Raw genomic sequence first — 21692 nt, 5'->3', positions numbered from 1 at the left:
GCTACAACATCATGCTTTTGCTTGTAGATATGTGCCTGTAGATGTTCAGTTGCCGTAGCATTATTTGTTGAAGAGACTATTCTTTTTTTTCTTTTTGCGGTACGCGGGCCTCTCACCGTTGTGGCCTCTCCCGTTGCGGAGCACAGGCTCCAGATGCGCAGGCTCGGCAGCCATGGCTCACGGGCCTAGCCGCTCCACAGCGTGTGGGATCTTCCCGGACTGGGGCACGAACCCGTGTCCCCTGCATCGGCAGGCAGACTCTCAACCACTGTGCCACCAGGGAAGCCCGAAGAGACTATTCTTTCCCCCAATGAATTGTCTTGGCATCTTTGTTGAAAACCAATTGACCATAAAGGTAAGGATGTACTTCTGGCTTGCACAGGGCCTCAAGGTGAGCTAGAGGTAAGAGATTAGGGTCTTCTTAGATCTTTCCTGGACCTGTGCACAGCCCTGCACATACTTGTGGCCTGCTGGAGGCCCAGGAATGTGTCAGGTCTTTCAAAAGTACTCTATAAGCATATCATTTCCCACCTTTCCTCCTTAAGTTTTCTAGACAGCCTCTTGTTTTCTCCTACTGGTATCAGCACCTCAGGCAACTGTAATATTAAATGATTGCTGATGATTATATTTGAAAAGTGTCTTAGGGCTGGGGCTTTTCCCACTGAGTGAGCGCTAATCAGGTCAGATAATAGCCAGCCCTGCAAATGGGGCTTTTCCCCATTTTCCAAATGGAGAGCTGTCAGACAGGTCGAGTAGTGATGATTCTCTGGGGCTGGATCTTTATGAGCTCCAAACCCTCACATTCCCTTCCAGTGGCTGCTAGGCTGCTGTTTTCATGGCTACCACAGATATGGGGAGAGGCTAATGGGAATCGAGCAAGTTAAAATGCTACAAAGCTCTCTGTTTTTACTGGGATTTGGATGTTTTTCTTAAATAAATACTCTTCAGATTATTGCAAGCCTTTGGCTAATTTTCCAGAGTTTTGTAAAAGTTGACTTTGACAATTTTTGCTTGTGTTCTCATTGCTTTTATGGAAGAACAGATTTTCAGAGGTTGTTGCTCTGCTATTCCAGAAGTCCCTCCACCTTATTTTAAACACCAGAAATGTTTTAACTTTTATTCAAGGCCAAGTATAGTTAGATTTACAAGCCTTTTACCTATTTTCACAAACTGAACACACCCATGTACAAGTTACATGAGTAACTTGCATTTCTCTTTATGCCCCTTTCCAATCACTAAACATCCCTTCCCTAAGATAACCTGGTTTTAAACTTAATATGATTTGAACCATTTAGTATACACTCTTTTATGTCTGTCTTCTTTCATTCAACATTAAGTTTGTGAGATTCTTTCCTGTTAAATGTAATTCAGTCTTCCTCATTGCTGTAGTATTCCGTTGAGTGAATATACCACAATTTATACATTCTCTGTAGGTAGACATTTGGATTACTTACAATACGGTGCTGTTACAGCATACTCTTGCACAGGTATTTTTGTGAACATATGTAAACATTTCTGTTAGGTATATACCTAGAAATGGAATACCTGGGTCATATGTTATAGGAATGCTGAGCATTAGTGGATACAGTCAGTTTTCAAAGTTGGTGGACCAATTTACATTCCCACAGCACTGTATAAGAGTTCTGTTTACTCAATATCCTTGCCATACTTGGTAGTATTTTGGGTTTTTCATTTTAATCATTCCGGTGAGAGTGTAGGGGTATCTCAGTATGACTTTAATTTGCATTTAATGCACTTGGCCAATTTGTATAAGGTTATCTGCTTTTTTCTTATTAATTTGTAGGTATTCTTTTTTTTTTTTTTTTTTTTTTTTTTAACGGTACGCGGGCCTCTCACAGTTGTGGCCTCTCCCGTTGCGGAGCACAGGCTCCGGACGCGCAGGCTCAGTGGCCATGGCTCACGGGCCCAGCCGCTCCGCGGCATGTGGGATCTTCCCAGACCGGGGCACGAACCTGTGTCCCCTGCATCGGTAGGCGGACTCTCAACCACTGCGCCACCAGGGAAGCCCTGTAGGTAATTCTTTACATAGTCTGTGTACCAGTATAATCTGTATAGGTTTGCAGATAGCTCCTCCCACTCTGACTTGCCTTTTTTCCCTCTTTTAATGGTGGTGTTTGATAAAAAGACATCAGTAATTTTAATGTAGTTTCATTTATCAAGATTTTTGCTTTATGTTTAGTACTTTTTAGATCGTATTAAAAATCCTTACTGACCAAAGGAAAGATGGAATCAACTGATTTAATTTTTTCTGCAAATTTTTAAAAATTTTTAAATATTTAGGCAGAACATTTTAGTCTACCCTGAAGAATACCAGTATTTCCCCATGAGTGTATTTTACAGATGATTGTCCTCTTTCATTCACAAAAACACCAGCAAAGCATCGTCTTAGACAGCTCTATTCCAAAATATCTTTTATTCCTTCCTTTCAAACCCAGCAATTCCACTGAGTATATTTCTTACCTCATTTATTTCTAATCACCCTGTCTTCTGTTTTCAGAGATAACAGAACTCATTAGAGTTGAAGTTCTCTCACTTTCTGCTCTCCACTCCCATCCCACAAGATAGATCCTCATCTATATTTGTTTCTCCTCCTCCTATTTCAGTGGAAGACGTAGGTCTATCCCACCTTAAAAAACAAAACAAGGGCTTCCCTGGTGGCACAGTGGTTGAGAGTCTGCCTGCTGATGCAGGGGACACGGGTTCATGCCCCGGTCCGGGAGGATCCCACCTGCCGCGGAGCGGCTGGGCCCGTGAGCCATGGCCGCTGGGCCTGCGCGTCCGGAGCCTATGCTCCGCAACAGGAGAGGCCACAACAGTGAGAGGCCCGCGTACCGCAAAGCAAAACAAAATTTTTATTCTTAATCCTTACTAGTTACCTTCATTTCTATACTCCTTAAAAAAGAAATGTCTTACACATGTGATAAAATTGTATTGAACTAAATACACCCACACAATGAGTACATGTAAAACTGGTAAAATCTAAATAGGGTGGATGGATTGTATCAAATTCAATTTCCTGGTTGTGATATTGCACTATATTTATGCAAGGTGCTGCCACTGGGGGAACCTGGGTGAAGGGTTTACTGGATCTCTCAGTATTATTTCTTACAACTATATGCAAATCTATAATTATCTCAGAATAAAAAGTTAAAAGAGTCTTTCTAAAAGTTATCTATAGTCATAATAACTACCATTTATTGAGTGCTTACTGTGTGCTAGGTACTGTACTAAGCACTGTCAGGTGGATACTGTTGTTAATCTCATTTTATAAATGATGAAACTGAGGCACAGAGAGGTTAAGTCATTTACACAGGGTTACCCAGCTACTGAGTGGCAGAACTAGCATTCAGATCCGGTAGCCTAAGCTCAGAGAGAGAGTTCTTATCCACTCTGCTATACTTCTTGTACGTCTGCCTTCATATTCTGCCTCCTAGTCAGTCACGCTTCAACCCACCCCTCTATAATAGATTTAGCATTCATCCCAATCACTCCCCTGAACCTGCTTTTGCCTGGATCACCAACACGTCCATTGCTAAATCTAATGGATTCTTTTTGGTCCTAACCATTCTTTCTGCAGCCTTTGTTATTGTTCATACATTCAACAGATATTTACTGAGCACCTACAGTGTGCCAGATTCTTGTTTTACAACAGTGAACAAGATGGGCAAAACTGCTGTTAACTGAAGAATACATATGTCTTTACTTGTTATAATTAGGAGGTCAGAAACCTTTAATCACTGCTGACTTACTTGTGGATGGTCAACAGACCACCTTATTGTTCCATGCTTTTGTTTCTCTGTGGCTAAGCCAGATTATATTGTTATTTTGTTTGTGATTTCACAACATAAGGCAGAATGTACTATATTTAATACCATTTTCACTTTTCTCCAAATAGAAATCTGACCTTTTCCAAGCAGTTGCCATGAATATGAATAAATTAAGAGAGCTAAATCCTAAAGTATACTACCTTCTTGTGTAATTATTAATGGTATATTAATTTATGTTATAAATTATAATATTATAGATAAATTGTGAAAATTAATTGCCTTTGACCTTTTACTTACTTTTTCCAAATAAGGATAATTGAATTAATTAATACCACATTATTTGGAAACACCAGGAAGATCTCTGCAGAATATTCAATAAGTTTCATTCCATATAGCCAAATAAAAAGCTACTGGAAAATACTTGACTTCGTGGAGACATCATGGTAGCTGTTTGCATATCACCAAAGCTGAGCTCTTGAGCCCTAGTTGAAGGAAAGAAATCATCTTGTCTCTTTCCACATGTCCATGGTTATATTCTGTGTTTTTATTCCTTTCCCGAATTCAGTAAAGAAGCAAAAAAAATCTCTCCTACTTCTTCATGTCAAAAAACAGCTCTTGTTTTATTAGTTCTAATGGGAATGTGTTTTGCTTGGTGATTGGACGCAACTATAATCCTCTTGCTTCCATCCAGGGTTACTGTTTCTGTCTGATAGCTGTTTGTTTACAGCAGCAGTTAGCAATTTGCATGGACAGTGCTGTCAAAGTCACTGCCCTCAATGAATCCCAAATGCCTCTTGGAAGAAAGATGACAGATTCAACCCAGCGACTTGCAAAACTTTAAAAGCGATTCCTTGTCAAACATGTGAAAAACAGCCCTTCCCTCTCCATGACTTGAGGGAAAAAAACGAGAAATTGTCTTATGCCAGATGGCGATTCCTTGCTAGTAAAATAGGCCTGGGCTGATTCAGCTTCATTCCTTTATGTTCCATTTGTAAAACCCACAAAGAACACATTTGGGGCCACTTTTCAGAGCTGGCAACAGCCTCTGCTTTTTAAGGAAATCAGATGGGCACACACACAAAAAGCCACAATGGATGAAGGGCTCGGAATCCCCAGGGTCCAGAAACAGGATGCATAGACCTTAAATTCTAGGTCACCAATTAGAACCTGGCCTGGACCCAAGGATCATCCCTATTGTTGCCAGATTTGGTGACTTGATTGAATTTGGTTAAAACAAAAACAAATTGGGAAAAGGTTATATTTTCTTGTTGACTAAACCTCTTCTTAAAAGAAAAAAAAAAAAGGAAGAAATAGAAACTATCTAAAAACATGCTTTCAGATGATAAAGTGATTCCTAAATTTCAAATTTCTCTGGGTCTAAAGGACTCAGTCTTTAAGTCCAGTACCTTTCTTTGCCATTTACATGTAAGATATTACAGCTGCTTTCATATATTTAGAATTCGTTTAGAGAGGATTTGACCAGTGTGCATGCGTGCATGTGTGTGTGTGTGTGTGTGTGTGCATGTGTGTGTCTTCTTAATTACATTGGCTTTTTAAATTGACATATAGTTGACTTATTATATTAGTTTCAGGTGTACAACATAGTGATTCAATATTTTTATAGATTACACATCATACAAAGTTATTATAAAATATTGACTAGATGCCCTGTGCTGAAATAGATGCCTCAGGACATAATGAAACCCTCTCACTGTCAGCTGCTTGCTAGGGATGTTGTGAAGAGGATTTAAACACTAGAATAGTAATGGTATTGGGTAGTTTTGAAGATGTCTTCTGCATCTAAAATTCTATGCATTATGAATTAGCCCCCTTAATTTTTTTAATTACCCTCATTTGGGGTACTTTTAGCCAAGGTAATACCTGTTGTCTGTTTGGTTTTGCCTTATATGCAAGAAGATATTGACCACCTTTGTTAATGTTCTATTTTATTTCTTCAGGTGTCTGAACACACACAATTAAGTTGGATCCTTACCTGCATGGTCAGACTACCCCGATTACAACATTTACACCAGTGGAAGGTAAATGCCAGTGATCTGATTAATAAACAGAAAGAAGTTCAGTTCCCAGTGCAGCTATTTTTCCTCTTTCTGTTTATTTTTGTGTTAGGCTCTGGGAATCCTGAGTTTGCTGGCCTCCCTGGTCTGTTACTCTAGCAGCTAGCTAGACCCTCACCGCCTCAGGGTATGAAACAGATAATAAGAGGGTTCTCTAAGATTCTTTCCAACTGAAAAACTGGATGAAAATATCCAGCTTATTAATTATTTGATTTTATCTGTGCATGGTCGGTCCTGAGTGACCTTTACATAGACTTGGTAAATGACTTTGAACGTGCCACATTCTAATTAACAAACAATCACCATTTCTGGATTACTGGACTCTGAAGTTGCCTCCACCGGAATTAACTGGCATTAAGGCCAGAATGTTTTCATTGTGGGGAGAAGAGACAACATATTTTATTTAATATTTAAACAAGTTGAGTCCAAGCAACAATTCAAACCCACAGAAAAATTAAGCCTATTCTTTTTCTAAGAAGTTCAGCAGAGAAATATAAATTGGGTAATTCAAAGTACTTTACTCCCATGTATTTTTGCAATTGGATAACCTGAGGGTAGGTGGCCCGCCACTATGTCAACACTGATATCAGTATCAAGTGTATTTCCAGCATATTCTCAGGGCCATTGATTTCCTCAAAAGCCTTTGATTTCCTATTTAGAAGGCTTCACATATGCTGCAGAGAGAAACAGACAGAGCTTTAATGTGGCAGTGTCTAACTAGGAGGTACTGGTGATGCTGCAGAATCGTTACCTGCCAGGAGTTAGAAACAAAATTTTGTAATGTTCTCTACCGTATTTTGGTTTGGGGCAAGACTTTCCCATTTTATCGTAATATGGTAATGCTAAGCTGAACACTGAACGCTGAAATCCTTTTATAAGAACTGATTTAATGGGAAATGCTCCCACTTTTTTTTTTTTTTTAATTGGCTGCATTAGGTCTTCGTTGCTGCACACAGGCTTTCTCTAGTTGGGGCGAGCAGGGGCTACTCCTCGTTGTGGTTTGCGGGCTTCTCATTGCGGTGGCTTCTCTTGTGGAGCACGGGCTGTAGGCACCTAGGCTCAGTAATTGTGGCTCATGGGCTCAGTAGTTGTGGCGCACGGGCTTAGCTGCTCCGCGGCATGTGGGATCTTCCTGGACCAGGGATCGAACCCGTATTCCCTGCATTGGCAGGTGGATTCCTAACCACTGCACCACCAGAGAAGTCCCTCCCACTTTAAAATAGCGTCTGAGGACCTCCTGGTAACACGTTACTAGTGAATGATTCTGAAGAAGGCTTCTACTAGTCCGTGATTTCTTATCTTTGGGGAAAACATGGATTTCAAAGCCAGTCTTAACTGTAGAGCATGGTATACTGTCTTCTGTGGTCATTCCTTCATTAACAAATACTGGTGATGCCTTCTGCTAGTCTCATATCACACTAAGGGCTGGAGGTATTACAGTTACCAAGATGGATGGATGCAGCCCCTTTCATGAGGCTTATAGTTTATTTGGGAACAGACAGTTAAACAAACAATCAAAGTGTAAAAAGTTTTAGGAGGGAAAGGTTCCAGTTCTATGGGAAGAGATAAGAACCCCTAGGTTGGTTTTGATTGGGGCAGTGAGGGACAAAACAGTGGGGAGGAAGGGTAGGGTCAGGGCTGGAGAGGTCAGGGTTATTTGGAGGATTGATGAAATAGCACAGTTGTGAGGCATCTGGGGCCCATAATAGGCATCCAATAAGTAATAGAGCTCTCCACACCTCCCCACTTCCTTTGTAGTTTCAAGGTCCAGTATTCTAATATAAAAAAACTATAAATCTAATACAGTAGCAATTTTTTTTTTTTTTTTTGAGGTACGCGGGCCTCTCACTGTTGTGGCCTCTCCCGTTGCGGAGCACAGGCTCCGGACATGCAGGCTCAGTGGCCATGGCTCACGGGCCTAGCCGCTCCACGGCATGTGGGATCTTCCCGGACCGGGACACGAACCCGTGTCCCCTGCATCGGCAGGCGGACTCTCAACCACTGCACCACCAGGGAAGCCCGACAGTAGCAACTTTTAAAGACTGGGTTCTTTTCCCATTTGCTCATTTCCAAATTAAATTTTTTTTAAGGGAATTCCTTTATTTTTATTTATTTATTTATTTATTTTTGGCTGTGTTGGGTCTTCGTTTCTGTGCAAGGGCTTTCTCTAGCTGCAGCAAGCGGTGGCCACTCTTCATCGCAGGCCTCTCACTATCGCGGCCTCTCTTGTTGCGCAGCACAGGCTCCAGATGCTCAGGCATGTGGGATCTTCCAAGACCAGGGCTCAAACCCGTGTCCTCTGCATTGGCAGGCAGACTCTCAACCACTGCGCCACCAGGGAAGCCCCCCAGATTAAATTTTTATTATAATTACCCTATGATCATTGCAAACTGGCCTTTATCATGGATGTAGTAATAAGGTGTACTGAAGGAATTGTATGATCAAACTTTCAAATTTCCTATGAATGGCCTATAGCATTAGTAGTGCTGTAAGCCAGAGACTACTTGAAGTAACTAGAAAAATTTGTAACTAAATTATGGAACATTAAGATGATTAAAGAGAGAAGCTGTTGTTTTCAGACCCAGTCTCAAAGGTTGTGTCTGCATTTTGGTTGGGGAACCCCGAGTTGTGAGCATGTGAGTTTGGTCCTCAGAATCATGCACATTTATAAATTGAGTTGTTCATTTCATTCAGGAATCTTTGGATTTCAGGGAAGTGATTCATATTAACTCAACAAATAAAACTTATCTACACACCAAAATATACCAAAATATCCATTTATCATTTTACAAGATATGATATACCTAGGCCTTAGAAGCAATTACCAGTGAACTACACACAATAGTCCCTGCTAATAAGTAGCTCTGCTCAGAAAGCCAGATTCCCAGCAGCAAGGGAGTTAGTATCACTAGGGCTCACGTTCAGCACCCAGTGCTCGCCAGTTGTTAAATATTTCTAGTATCACCTCCAGTGTTTCCATCAGCTTCCCTGTTAAGGAAATATTTTGATTTATACCACCTGTACTGTTTATTGGATCACTTTACTCTCAGGACAGATAATTAGGATGGGTTAGATGAAATTTTCTCTTAGTTTCATTGTTTTTAATGCCATGATTTTCTGGTTTTTTGTTTTGTTTTAATGTGATTTTAAGGGAACATTACAGTTTTGTCAATAGAGCGTGAGACTTTCTGGGAAGTTTCCACAAACAATTTGATGTTAACTAATGTTAATTTATAGAAATTTAATTTCATGGTATTTTCTGACCTTCCCTGTGAAATCTAGAATTTATCTGATTTGGAACCTAGAAAATCTTATGTCCTTACTTTAATAAAATGAAAAAGATATAGTGGCAGTGCAGGATCATTTCAAGGGGCAGTGGGGAAGCGGATTCACCTTATTCCTGCCCAAGGCTGGAGCATGGAGACAAGCCAGCCAGAAGATGGCCAGAGTTACTAACAGGAACTGAGATAGAATGTTGTTACAGGTGGCTTCAAATCACCCCTTGCTTGCTTTAAAGATTTCCTAATTTAGCATTATAATTAGGTTCATGTCGGATTTGTTTCCCTCCTCTCTTTCCACCCCCGCAGGCAAAGACTGCCAAGGAGAAGCAGAATGGAACCATGGGCCTGCTCACCTACCCAGTACTCCAGGCAGCTGACGTTCTGCTGTACAAGTAAGGAGCAGAGTTCACCCCTCGTCCTAGATGTAGTCATGCTGACAAGAGAATGTCTCACCTATCTCAAGAAGATTCGGTTCACGGGGAAAGATGGGTACAGAAAGGATCAGACACATGAATCTATTTGTGTCTATTCCCTGGTAATAATACTAAATTATAGAAGTATGTTTTAATGTGAACCTAATAATATTAAGAAGTAGCCCTTAGGGCTTCCCTGGTGGCGCAGTGGTTGAGAGTCCGCCTGCCGATGCAGGGGACACAGGTTTGTGCCCCGGTCCGGGAAGATCCCACATGCCACGGAGCGGCTGGGCCCGTGAGCCATGGCCGCTGAGCCTGCGCGTCCGGAGCCTGTGCTCCGCAACGGGAGAGGCCACAACAGTGAGAGGCCCGCGTACCGCAAAAAAAAAAAAAGAGAAGTAGCCCTTAAATAGCACTTGCCATGTGTTGGAAACAATTATAAGTGCTTTACATACATTAACCCATTTAATCCTCACAACAACCTTATAAAACTATACCATCATCATCCTTAGTTTACAGATATGCAAACTTAGGCTCAGAGTGGTTAGTAACTTGCTCGAGGTCATGTGCTAGCAAGGCTTGGACCCAGGATTTGAATCTAGAAAGTTTGGGTACAAAATCTGTGCTCTTAACCACTATAGAATATATCCTTCCCTAGTAATAATTACACTTCAAGAGTTTTAAATGTTGATTTCTCGTATCATCTAGACTCTCAAGCAATGCTGTCCCATAGAATTTGCTGCCGTTACGGAAATGTTCTCTACCTGCGTTAAGACCATAGCCGGTAGTCACATGTGGCTATTGAGCACTTGAAATGTTGACGGAGGAACTGAATTTTAACTTGTATTTAACTTTCATTAATTTCGATTTAAATAGCTGCCTGTTGTAGTGGCTGCTATATTGGACCTGCAGGTTGAGATCAAGTTTTTCAACATGGTATAGGGTGCCCTCACTTTTCTCGGACCCATAATCTATAAGTCAGCTACTGCTGCTACTTACAGGTCTCAAAACTATACAGCTAGAGGATACGTGCACTCTCTGGAGGGCTGGCCAGGGCTTCTGACCCCATTCGTCTCCCGATTCTTCCCTCCTATCTCCACATCACCTCCCTCGGCCCCCATTTGGCCTTTTAGAGATAAAGCCTCCCAGTCAGCATACAGTCATGGCCAAACCTTGCTACTGTGAAAGCTTCTGAGGAAAAAGAGAAACTATATGGGTCTTTTTTACCCCTTTCCCCTAAAACCTTGAGCCCATAAAAGTGATTCTTCTGGGCTTCCCTGGTGATGCAGTGGTTAAGAATCCGCCTGCCAATGCAGGGGACACGGGATCGAGCCCTGGTCTGGGAAGACCCCATGTGCCGCGAAGCAACTAAGCCCGTGTGCCACAACTACTGAGCCTGTACTCTAGAGCCCGTGAGTCACAACTACTGAAGCCCGCGTGCCTAGAGCTGTGCTCCGCAACAAGAGGAGCCACCACAATGAGAAGCCCATGCACTACAACGAAGAGTAAACCCCGTTCACCGCAGCTAGAGAAGGCCCGCGCGCAGCAACAAAGACCCAACACAGCCAAAAATAAATAAAAATAAAATAAATTTATAAAAACAAAATAGTGATTCTTCTGTGGGAAAACTAGAATTCTTTGCATGTAAATGTGATAATAGCATGGAGATGACAGTATATGTACCTTGTGACATGACCTCAGAGCCCTCGTGCAATTATGATGGAAACAGCTAGAAGAATAGCTGCTTACCTTTACATATAAGGAATGTCCATTAGTACATGCAATCTATCTTTAATTCTGATTCAAACTTATGTGTTAGGATTATGTGTCTGTTTGATATATTAACTTGAATGCTGGACCCCTGACAGCATTTATTATTTATAATAAGTAACTTTTGACTTATCCTGGGAAATCTAGAACACTTTTCTCCAGGAGCAGCAAATGAAAGTCTAATGAGGGTCTAATAATATATTTCCCAGTGAAGTAGCATATTTACTTAGAAAGGTTCTGTAAAGAACTTTGATTTTGTCACCTGTAAAATGAGAAAAATCATTATTAAAGGATTAAAATGAAATCTGTCACTTGGCTATGATTGATGATGATGTCTTTGACTATTACAATCTTATGTCTAGTTTCGTTTTCAAGGGCTACTTCTTCATAGAACCAAAGGCTGATTTTTCAGCGCCAGGATTTGGAAGCACACAGCACAACAGATTTCTTCAACAGTTCAAGAGCTATAATGGGGGAGTTCTCTGAGTTCAGGGCTGTGAAAAAGAGTAAACTTGAACAAGAATGACTGCCCTCTGTGATACCATGGAGCAGAGTGGGAAGGAGCTTTAAAGGGCCTCTTCCTCGACTGCCTTGCTTTACAAATGCGGCCCAGGCAGGTTAAGCAATCTGCCCAAGCCACGCAGCCAGACAGTGGACAGAGGAGCCTCAGAGCGTGATTATGGTCTCCCGAGGCCAGTGCTCACCTTCCTTAAGGAGCCAGTCGTTGTGTTAGGAAACAAGATCATCACATGAACAACCAGAGCAATATAGATAATATATAACAAAGTGATGATGAATGTATTTTTAACAGGTGCCCGAAAATACAATTGTCAGAATGATAAAAATCCTGCAGTTTCTTTCATTCATGAAGTGCATTAATGGGACATAGCTCAGGGGGTTATTAAACAGATTATGTATGAATTGATATCACCTAGTATATAAATACAAATATTTTAAGAATGCAAGCAACATTTTAAAAGGCTGATATTGGCAGAAATATCTCCTTAACATCCCCAAATCGGTCATATCATCTACCTTTCTTTCAACCCAAGCCTGAAGTTGAGAATGTCCTCTTTTCTTACACAAAACAATAATTATTTCAGAGGGGGCAGGTAAACACCAAGAGCTTTCCGATAGCTTCCTGTCTGTCTTACTCTGCCCAACATCAGCAGGTTCTCACAGTCGGTTAAGGCTTCCAAGGATAAGTAGTACTTCTCCAGCCTCAGTAACCCCAGCCTACTCCCAGTAGCAAAAAAATTCCCATACTATAAATATTCCTTCTTTAACGCTTACTGATCTATTTGGTGGTTGGAATATGTACTAAGAATGCCATAAGATGCCTTTCTTTTTCCTATTTTCTGAAAAGAAAATTTTCATGACATATGTTTTTCTATCCCCATCAGACTTCTGATATTTTATATATAACTTGTTAAACAGACAAAAGTATTTTTCTACAAAACTAGGTAATTATCAGTATTCAAGATGATTGTCTCCTACCTTAGCCTAGAAACTAGAAACTACCTCCCTTGTAATGCCACGATTAGAACAAAGATGTGGAGCTGGTACCTGCATGCTCCTTTTCTAAAGAGAGATAGCCCTACATTTCTTTCCTGTCTGGTCTCAGGCTGGACATACTGCTACCAGCCACCATGCTCCATCCCATAGACTCTGTTCCTTTGAGCTTTTTCCTCCTGCCATCTTCCTTCAGACTATTCCCCGGGGCACCACTGCCACACCAGGGCATATGTGTCATTTGGACCCCTGCAAAGTGTGCAGACAAGTACAATAAAATCAGCTCTGTCTACTACAACATTTATTCTGCTAACATAGAGTTCTCATCTGTATCACTGTGCTTCCTTCCAAGTTTAGAAATTTCCTAATTGCTTGATAATAAGTAGCAGAGGCAGGACTCAAACCCAGGTCTGATTTTTGGCCTGTACCATTGTTTTGCCTATAACAGAGCTCAAGCACTTGGGGTTACTTTTTGTTTGGTTTTGTTTCAGATATTTCTGGATTTTGAAAAATATCATAACTAGAATGTCTATGAATATATACATTATAAACATAGATAAATACAAAAAATAAAAATAGATACAAAAAACATTCATATTTTCTCTCACCAGAATATGTATATGTGGCCTCTTCATAAAATGTTGATGTGCAGGGCAGTTATAGATTTCATGTTTGCTTTTGTCAAAATCAGCATTAGAATTGAGTGGTACATGGTGGGGTGGAGAACAAACAAGAGGAAAGGGAATGGAAGAGGAGCCTTCCAGATAAGTGTATGAGAGATTAATGTAATTGTTTTGGCAGAACTTCGTAAGGAACCCAGGAATGGAGACCTGAGACCATCTTAAGCTTGAGAGCATAATAAAATAGCAGGTATATGAAGAGAGACAAAATACTCAAAAATAACAAGTGTTTATAATTTATTTTATATCTACATTATTATTCTGAATATTTAAGTTCCAATAGCTAGATATATATATTAAGTAAATATTTCTCTCACTCTCTCTCTCTCTTTCTCTCTCTCTCTCTATATATATACACACACACACATATATATACACACATACATAGTTTTTATTAACATACAGCAAATACTTGTTAAGTAACTGGAAGGCCACTAATCTAGAAAAATGCACTATGCATGGACTTGAGGGAAAGGGAAGAAGGAATTCACATGCGAGCATTATTTGCTAGGTGCCATACTGGCTGCTACACATACGTTATCTATTCAGATTCTCACAACAGCTCTGTAAGACAGTTAAGTGGTGTTATTCCCATTTTACAGATAAAAAAATGAAGTTTGGGCTTCCGTGGTGGTGCAGTGGTTGAGAGTCCACCTGCCGATGCAGGGGACGTGGGTTCGTGCCCCGGTCCGGGAGGATCCCACGTGATGCGGAGCGGCTGGGCCCATGAGCCATGGCTACTGAGTCTGCGCGTCCGGAGCCTGTGCTCCGCAACAGGAGAGACCACAACAGTGAGAGGCCCATGTACCGCAAAAAAAAAAAAAAAGAAGAAGTTTTAGAGAGGTACCACCAAGTCTGCTCAACTAGAGATGAGAGTGATTACCTGGGCTACTCAGTTTCTCTTTCTCAAGAACTAGAACAGAGAAATACAGGAAGAGGATAAGAAGATAGATAGTGAAAGCAAAAGCTGAAATGACAAAGGAAAATGTGGAAACAGAGGCCTCAAGGAACTATGAGTAAGCAGAACCAAAACCAACCCCAAGCCAAGAGTACAGAGAGTAAGATGATTGGTCAGAAACGTCAGACTTGGTAATTCCAGAGAGAAGCCGAGTTGCTGTAATGTCTGAGGATCAGACCACTGCCATTGAGAACAGTTGAGATAATTCATTCCTAAAACTGCTTTGGAGACATCTAGTTTTTGCATTACATTCTTTCTTTGCGAAGTCAGTGTGTCCTGAATGTTTATGAGATTCTGAAAGCTGCTGGCCAAATGTCATTTCAGTACTCTGCTGAGGTTCACATACTTACCCACAACAGCCAAAGCAATCATTTCTTCTCTTTCTCTTTCACTTTTGAGCTATCAGACAAGCGCCTGCAGTAAACCAGAACCCTACTGGAAAGCAGTCTGAGAAATGTAGCTTACAGGCTGCTAGCCCCTGAAAATCAAGAAATAACGTAGAAGGAAACAATGATGCTGAGAGGTCAAGAGACAATCCAGTACACTCTCCTAAAAGCAGGGGGAAGCTATTTGTGCACTTTGAAGGACAGAGGGAAATGATTTGATTTGTACTTTTAAAAGAACTAATTAAAATACACAGAATGAGTTATAGGGGCATAAGAGCAGCCAGGGTAGTCTATTAAGAGGCTCTTTCGTTAGCCTATTTAGACCATGATGGTGACAGTGAAGATGAAGAGAAGAGACAAATTTAAGAGATTTTAGGATGTAAAGTGGATAAGATTTCATAATGGATTGGATGTGTATGAGAAAGAGCTATCAGGGATGTCCCCAGGTTCCTGACTTATGCAGCTAGGTTGATGGTGTTGCCATTCATTGAGATAGGGAATACTGTAAGAGGACTAGCCAGAAGAATTTATAGCTTCAGTTGGTGTTCTCTCTCCTCTTGGAAGCTAACTCCCTAGAAGTTAAAACCTTCTTTATATCTCTCATAGTACTGGCACCAGGCCTTGCATAGCATAGGTCTTCAATAAATAATTGCTAAATTAAAGAGTCATTACAGAATAGCCAACAAGCAACCAGTGGTGGTGAATTCATCCTTTACAAAAGGAAAAACGGCACCAAACTCCTATCGCAGCCAGGCTGGTTAAAGGCAGTAGCGCCGAAAATGCATAAACACAGCCAAAGTAGTAGGAAAAAAAATAAGAGAACAAATCTCTGTGAGCAGATATTTGTAGGCAATGATTATTCATCTGGACACTAATTCTGCCAGAGGGGTGGGGTGGATCCCAAGTAAACGTAGATGCCAGAAGGAACTAAGCAAAAGAAAAATGGTTTAGTCACCAAGGACGATGATCAGACGCATTATTGTGTGACAGAAGTTGTAACAATCAAAATTATGAAAGACTTTTGTTTTATGTTGTGTCTAAGAAAGTACAGTCAGGGTAAGTAAAAAAAAAAAAAAAGAAAATGGGGAAAAAGAGAAGACATATTAATATGGAGATCATTATGTAGGGTATAAATTTTAAAAGAACAGCACTAAATTATTTGAAGTGAGAGGAAGAGTGTGAGTAGAGAGGTTGAAATGTGAAGAGAATCAGCCCCATAAGTGAGCAGAATCAAAGACAGACTGAATTAATGTAGAGTGTAAACTCAATGGATGAGAAGTAAGGGCCAAGATAAATTACAGGAGGTGAAAGGACCAGCTGGAGCAGAGGGAGGAAAGACTAGAAACAAACAAACTGAAATCAGATGAAAAAGCCAAGTGGAGCAATAGGTCCAGGTGAAAAAAATTAAAATTTTTTTAATCCTTTTTTGAAAAAGCAAAACCTCACAGAATTGTAAGAAAAGAGGCTAGGATCCGACATAAGGCAAAGACACATGCAGAGTCATTATGAAAACTAAATGTGTTTTCTGTTTAGTTTGGTTGCTTGGTGAATCTGGAACCATTTTGACATGTGGAAATATTCATTTTGATGTGCTTAAAGTGTATTGATTATGGTAATTGTTTTTTCTGTGTTAGTTGCAGTCCATTGTGATTTCCTATGGGCTACTGTAATTGCTTTTTAACCTGCCCTGTTGGCTAATTTGGTTTGGGGGAGTCAAGGTAACCTCTGTGTGTCAGCCTCACTATGATTACAAGACAGGAGTGCAAAGTCCAGTCAAAGGACAGGAATTTAGGAAGGTGGGCGTGTGCACGTACATCTCAGAGAGGAGCACGTACAGGGTTGTGGACAGGAGGGAAACATAAAAAGGAACATTTTTGTTTTTGCCACTTGTCAAGCCAGTGACTTTCTTCTCCAGGCTGTGTGGAAGAGAGCACTGGACATGGCCTAACAATCATTTTGTAGAATTTCCTAAATTCATTTACTGACCTTAGAAGAAGAGAAACTACTTCCTGATCCTTTGTCATGGTCCCTGGATTTTCCCTTTGCCTTCATTATCCTGTCTCTGTTTTCCTTAAATTAAAAGACTCCTTAGAATTCTATAACATACCATTTGTATTTGGGTATAACCTAATCAGATATATGAACTATCAGTTTGAAATATTTCTTCTTCCCAAATCAGGATTGCTGCCCAGGTCTGTGACTGTCTCTGGGATTTTATGTTGATATTTATGTTCGTGGTATGAGTCAGCTATCAAAAAGGAAAATGGTCCTGGTTTGAAAAAAGCCACAAGGTACCTCACATCAAGGTCCCTAATATACCTTTCTTGTATCATTTTGTCCTTCATGGTATCAGATATTAATGAATATATGTTATAGCCAGTGTTGATTGAGCTCTTACTATCAAGTATTGTGCTATGCTTGGTTAGCTCATCTAATCTTTGAAACAACAGTAAGAGGTAAGCACCATTATGATCCTCATTTTGTCGAGGAAATGGAGGTTTAGGAACGGTAAGACACTTGGCTATGGTAACTCGCTAGTAGCTGTTGGAGCTATGATTTAGATTCAGTCTGATCATAAGCTTATTTTATTATAATTTTTCTCGTGGTATATAACTATATACATTATACTTACTTCCTCTTAAGATCATTCATTTATTGAAGAAATATTTGTTGAGCTTCTCCTACCTACCAGGCAAATCTAGTAGGTGTTAGAAATAGATTGAAAAGCAAGACAAGTTCTCAAAAAGCTTATTTCATAGCAGGAGAGAAAACAACATACAATTAAATAAACAAACAAATGAAGTAAAATAATTAGACTAGGGTTAATACTATAAAGAAAATAAATAAGATGCTGTGAAAAAGAATAAGAGGGGAAAGCCAACTGTGGAGATGGTAGTCAGGAAAGTCTTCTCCAAAGAGGTGATATTTAAGCTTAGACCTGAAATCAAGGCAACAATAGGCAGGATTTAAGGGAGGAACATGCTGGTAGGATAGAAGAGCAATATGTTCAATAGATCCAGCTCCCTGCCTTAAACATTTGAACTGTAAACTTTCCAGGATACACCATTTTGTTTTCTGTCTTTATAGGGTCTAGTAGTAGGAGAGTCCAAGGTCTCTCACAGGTTCATTTCAATGTTCTATTATAATTTAAGCATTCTCTATTCAACAGGAAAAAATTAAAAATCACTGCTACTATTTCTGTTCTTTTTAACATATTGGTGCATTTCCTCCAAACCAGTTTTTGAAGTTAACATTCCTTGTTTGCACACTGTCTACCAGGCACCAAACTGTGAGCTTTGCATGCATTATTTTACTCACTCATCAAGCAACCCCATGAGTAGGAACTTATTATTAGTCAGCTTTAAAAATGAAACAGATTTAGGTTGAATACCTCTCCCAGGAACACGCAACTGGTGAGTGGCAGAGCAGGAATCTGACCCCAGAACTGCCTGACAGCAGAGCGCCCCCTCTAACCGCTGTGGCCTGTCCTTTATCTGAATGTACATTATATGTATTTTCCAAAAAGCTTGCATCCTGGGTTTTTGTTTATTTTTTTTTGGCTTATATTTTCCCACATCATTAAATGTTTTCTGTTTTTATTGATTTTAATGTTTTCTTTGTTTTCTGCCTTTTGCTATATAGATTGTGGGTTTTTTGCTTTTATGTATTCCAATGTTTGGAAGGTGTGCTTTCTGTTTTTAATTCTAGCAGTGACCATCTTTAAACAAAGACCACCCAAATGAGAAAACAGCCTTTCAGAACTTGTCACAGCAAGAGACTCAGCCACCATCACTTGTGTTCTGCAGGCAAGCAGGGGAGTACAGAGGCCTTATAGGAAAGAAAGTCTTCAGGGTTGCTCTGTTTAGAGGTTGTTGCCACGGGGAAGCTGGAGGCTGACTAACTAGAAATGGGGCATCTTATGTGATTGGTTTGGGAAGCATATTTGACTTTCTCTGGTTGGTCCTGGGTTGGACAAAGCTAGGACAAAGAACTGGGACATTGGCAGTCATTGACCATGCTGGGCCCATTGCTGCAGAGACTGTGGTTTGGCCTCCTGAGCTAGTTGCTCCAGAGGTTTTGGGTCAGTTTTTTGGCCATATAATGTCTGCCATTGTCCATTTATATGCCAGTTTCTCTCTTTTCAAAAATGTGTTTTTGAATCTTTTGCTAATCATTCCAAATAAATGTTATCGTGATATCATGTGGTAAGATGGGTTATTAATCACACTTGTAGATCCTCAGTCTATACTCACACTTCGTTTTGATTTTGTAAACTGACCTGGGATTTTCAATAGATTGTTTTTATTTAAATGGCTTGATTTTAGACTACATCATTTTCTATTTCAAATTGTAACCAAAATTTAGACTTTATGTTTTTAGTCTTTACAGCCAGTCCTTATACCTTGGCATCTCCATTTCTGAGTTCTTCAGTCCGTAGATTTGCTTCAAATTTTTTTCCAGTCCTTTACGTGCCTGAGAATTTCTTTCTGTTCAGTTCGCCTCATCAGTAAAATGGGATTAAGTACAATAACAATACATTAAAAGTGCTTAACAAAGTGTACAGCATATCGGAAGTGTTCAGTAGCTATTAGCTACTTCATTATCACCATCATTATTATAGTTCATGTATAAAACACAGCTTCTCACAACCCTATAAACATTATTCCGTTGTATTATCAACCTGATTTCTCTTATTTTTGTCTTTATTTTCTGACTGTGGCATATAGGATTTTTTTCTTTAACTTGTCATTTAAAATTTCTTCTGGGTTGTGTTTTGGTGTGATTCTCCAGCGTTTTCTTCCTAAAACTTGTTGAGTTCCTTCAATACTCAGTTTTGTCTGCTTACTTGTTTATTCTTAATTCAGTAAATCCTCCTTCTGTTTGAGGTTATTGCTTCGTTCATATGATCTTGATGTCTTCCTGAGGAGGACCATAATCTTAGATCAGAGGATGGTCCTCCAACCTGTCATTTGCTCATCACACTTCTTTTTTTTCCTCTTGCTCTGAGTTCCTGAAGAGCCTCAAGTTTCTTATCCATGTCACTGATATGACCTGTCCTTAGGATTCTGCTCCTACTTCTCCCAATTCTTCTATGATGTGTTTGGTTTTATTTCATCATTTCACTTTCCCTTCATTTTATTGTGTTCTATCACCACGTATGTTTTTCCCCTTTTGTGATTTCTTGCTCATGTCTCATAACAGGCATGTGTCTTTTAATCCTATTGAGGTTACCCAGCAATTTTCTTTAAAAAAACAAGACAGAACTAGGGGCTTCCCTGGTGGCGCAGTGGTTGAGAGTCCGCCTGCCGATGCAGGGAACACAGGTTCGTGCCCCGGTCCGGGAAGATCCCACATGCCGCGGAGCGGCTGGGCCCGTGAGCCATGGCCGCTGAGCCTGCGCATCCGGAGACTGTGCTCCGCAGGGGAGAGGCCACAGCAGTGAAAGGCCCGCGTACCGCAAAAAAAACAACAAAAAAAAGAAAGTCAATGATAAAGAAGCCTTTTAGTTTGATGCAGTCCCATTTGTTTATTTTTGCTTTTGTTGTCCTTGCCTGTGGAATCAGATCCAAAATAAATATCCCTAAGACCAATGTAAAGAAGATCACCACCTATGTTTTCTTCTAGGAATTTTATGGTTTCAAATCATACATTCAAGTCTTTAATCCCATTTTGAGTTAATTTTTGTATATGGTGTAAGTTACTGGTCCAGTTTCATTCTTTTGCATGTAGGCATCCATTTTTCCCAACACCATTTATTGAGGAGAATTTTTTTTTTCAATTGTATATTCTTGCCTCCTTTGTCATAGATTAATTAACTGTACATGCATGTGTTTATTTCTGGGCTCTCTATTCTGTTCCATTGATCTGTGTGTCTGTTTTTCTGCCAGTATAATCTGCTTTGATGGTTGTAGCTTTGTAGTATAGCTTTAAATCAGGGATAAAGTAGCTAGTCTTTATGATAGTCAAAACTATCTCCACTTCCTCATGCTCTACACAACTATTTTCAATAAACCAGTAGCCTGTGGACAGTAATTCACAAGGAAAATAATATCTCTTCCAGTTTTTCAAGGACCACTAATTAACCACGAGGCTACGAAGTTCTCTCTATAACAAAGTACCATAGTTTTCTAGCAGTTTTTCTTTTCTGTGGTTGTTTTGAAAAGTTGCTATTCTCCTCATATGTACAATTGTCATTTAAATATTCAAGTTTACTTTAAGGCTGCTGCTTTCACAGGCAGAATATTAAACTTCCTTGATTAAGATACTACAGCACTTTATTAACTATACTATCAAATGTCAACTCCCAGCCAAACATTAAATACTTAAAGTCACCTGTCTCCTTCCCCACTAATATTTCAGTATAACATTTTCCCCGTCAAGACTTCTCTATAATGGTTAATTCTTCCCTTGTTTGATGTACCTCGTCATGATTCAACACTGCAATCTTTATATATGGGACTAAACTAATTATAAATAAAGTCCTTATATGTTGATAATTTTCATTTTACATCTTCATTTTTTTTTCTTTTTTTTTTTTGCGGTACGCGGGCCTCTCACCATTGGGGCCTCTCCCCTGCGGAGCACAATCTCCGGATGTGCAGGCTCAGCGGCCATGGCTCACGGGCCCAGCCGCTCTGTGGCATGTGGGATCCTCCCGGACCGGGGCACAAACCTGCGTCCCCTGCAGCGGCAGGCAGACTCCCAACCACTGCGCCACCAGGGAAGCCCCATCTTCATTTTTTAATAAAATAAAATATTGCAGCTAAAATCAAGGTCTCCTTTGTTCCTTTCCCCCAACCCATTCTCTTTCCTTCTTTTTTTTTTTTTT

General features: G+C 40.1%; 1 protein-coding gene across 2 annotated transcripts in view; it reads left to right on the top strand.

The window, feature by feature from the left end:
* WARS2 (tryptophanyl tRNA synthetase 2, mitochondrial) overlaps positions 1 to 21692 on the top strand; it is an 86446-nt gene that overhangs the window by 60079 nt on the left and 4675 nt on the right. For both annotated transcript variants that reach the window (XR_003005891.1, XM_024764935.1), the window contains exons 3-4: positions 5747 to 5827; positions 9451 to 9536. Coding sequence is in view for 1 of the 2 variants with exons in the window: in XM_024764935.1 (XP_024620703.1) it covers positions 5747 to 5827; positions 9451 to 9536 (167 nt within the window). In the remaining variant the exon portion in view is untranslated. The remainder of the gene's footprint in view (positions 1 to 5746; positions 5828 to 9450; positions 9537 to 21692) is intronic.

The sequence above is a fragment of the Neophocaena asiaeorientalis genome, unplaced genomic scaffold, assembly GCF_003031525.2.
Source record: "Neophocaena asiaeorientalis asiaeorientalis breed wild unplaced genomic scaffold, Neophocaena_asiaeorientalis_V1.1 scaffold62, whole genome shotgun sequence".
NCBI lineage: Eukaryota > Metazoa > Chordata > Mammalia > Artiodactyla > Phocoenidae > Neophocaena > Neophocaena asiaeorientalis.
This window is presented reverse-complemented; position numbering and strand designations above follow the sequence as displayed.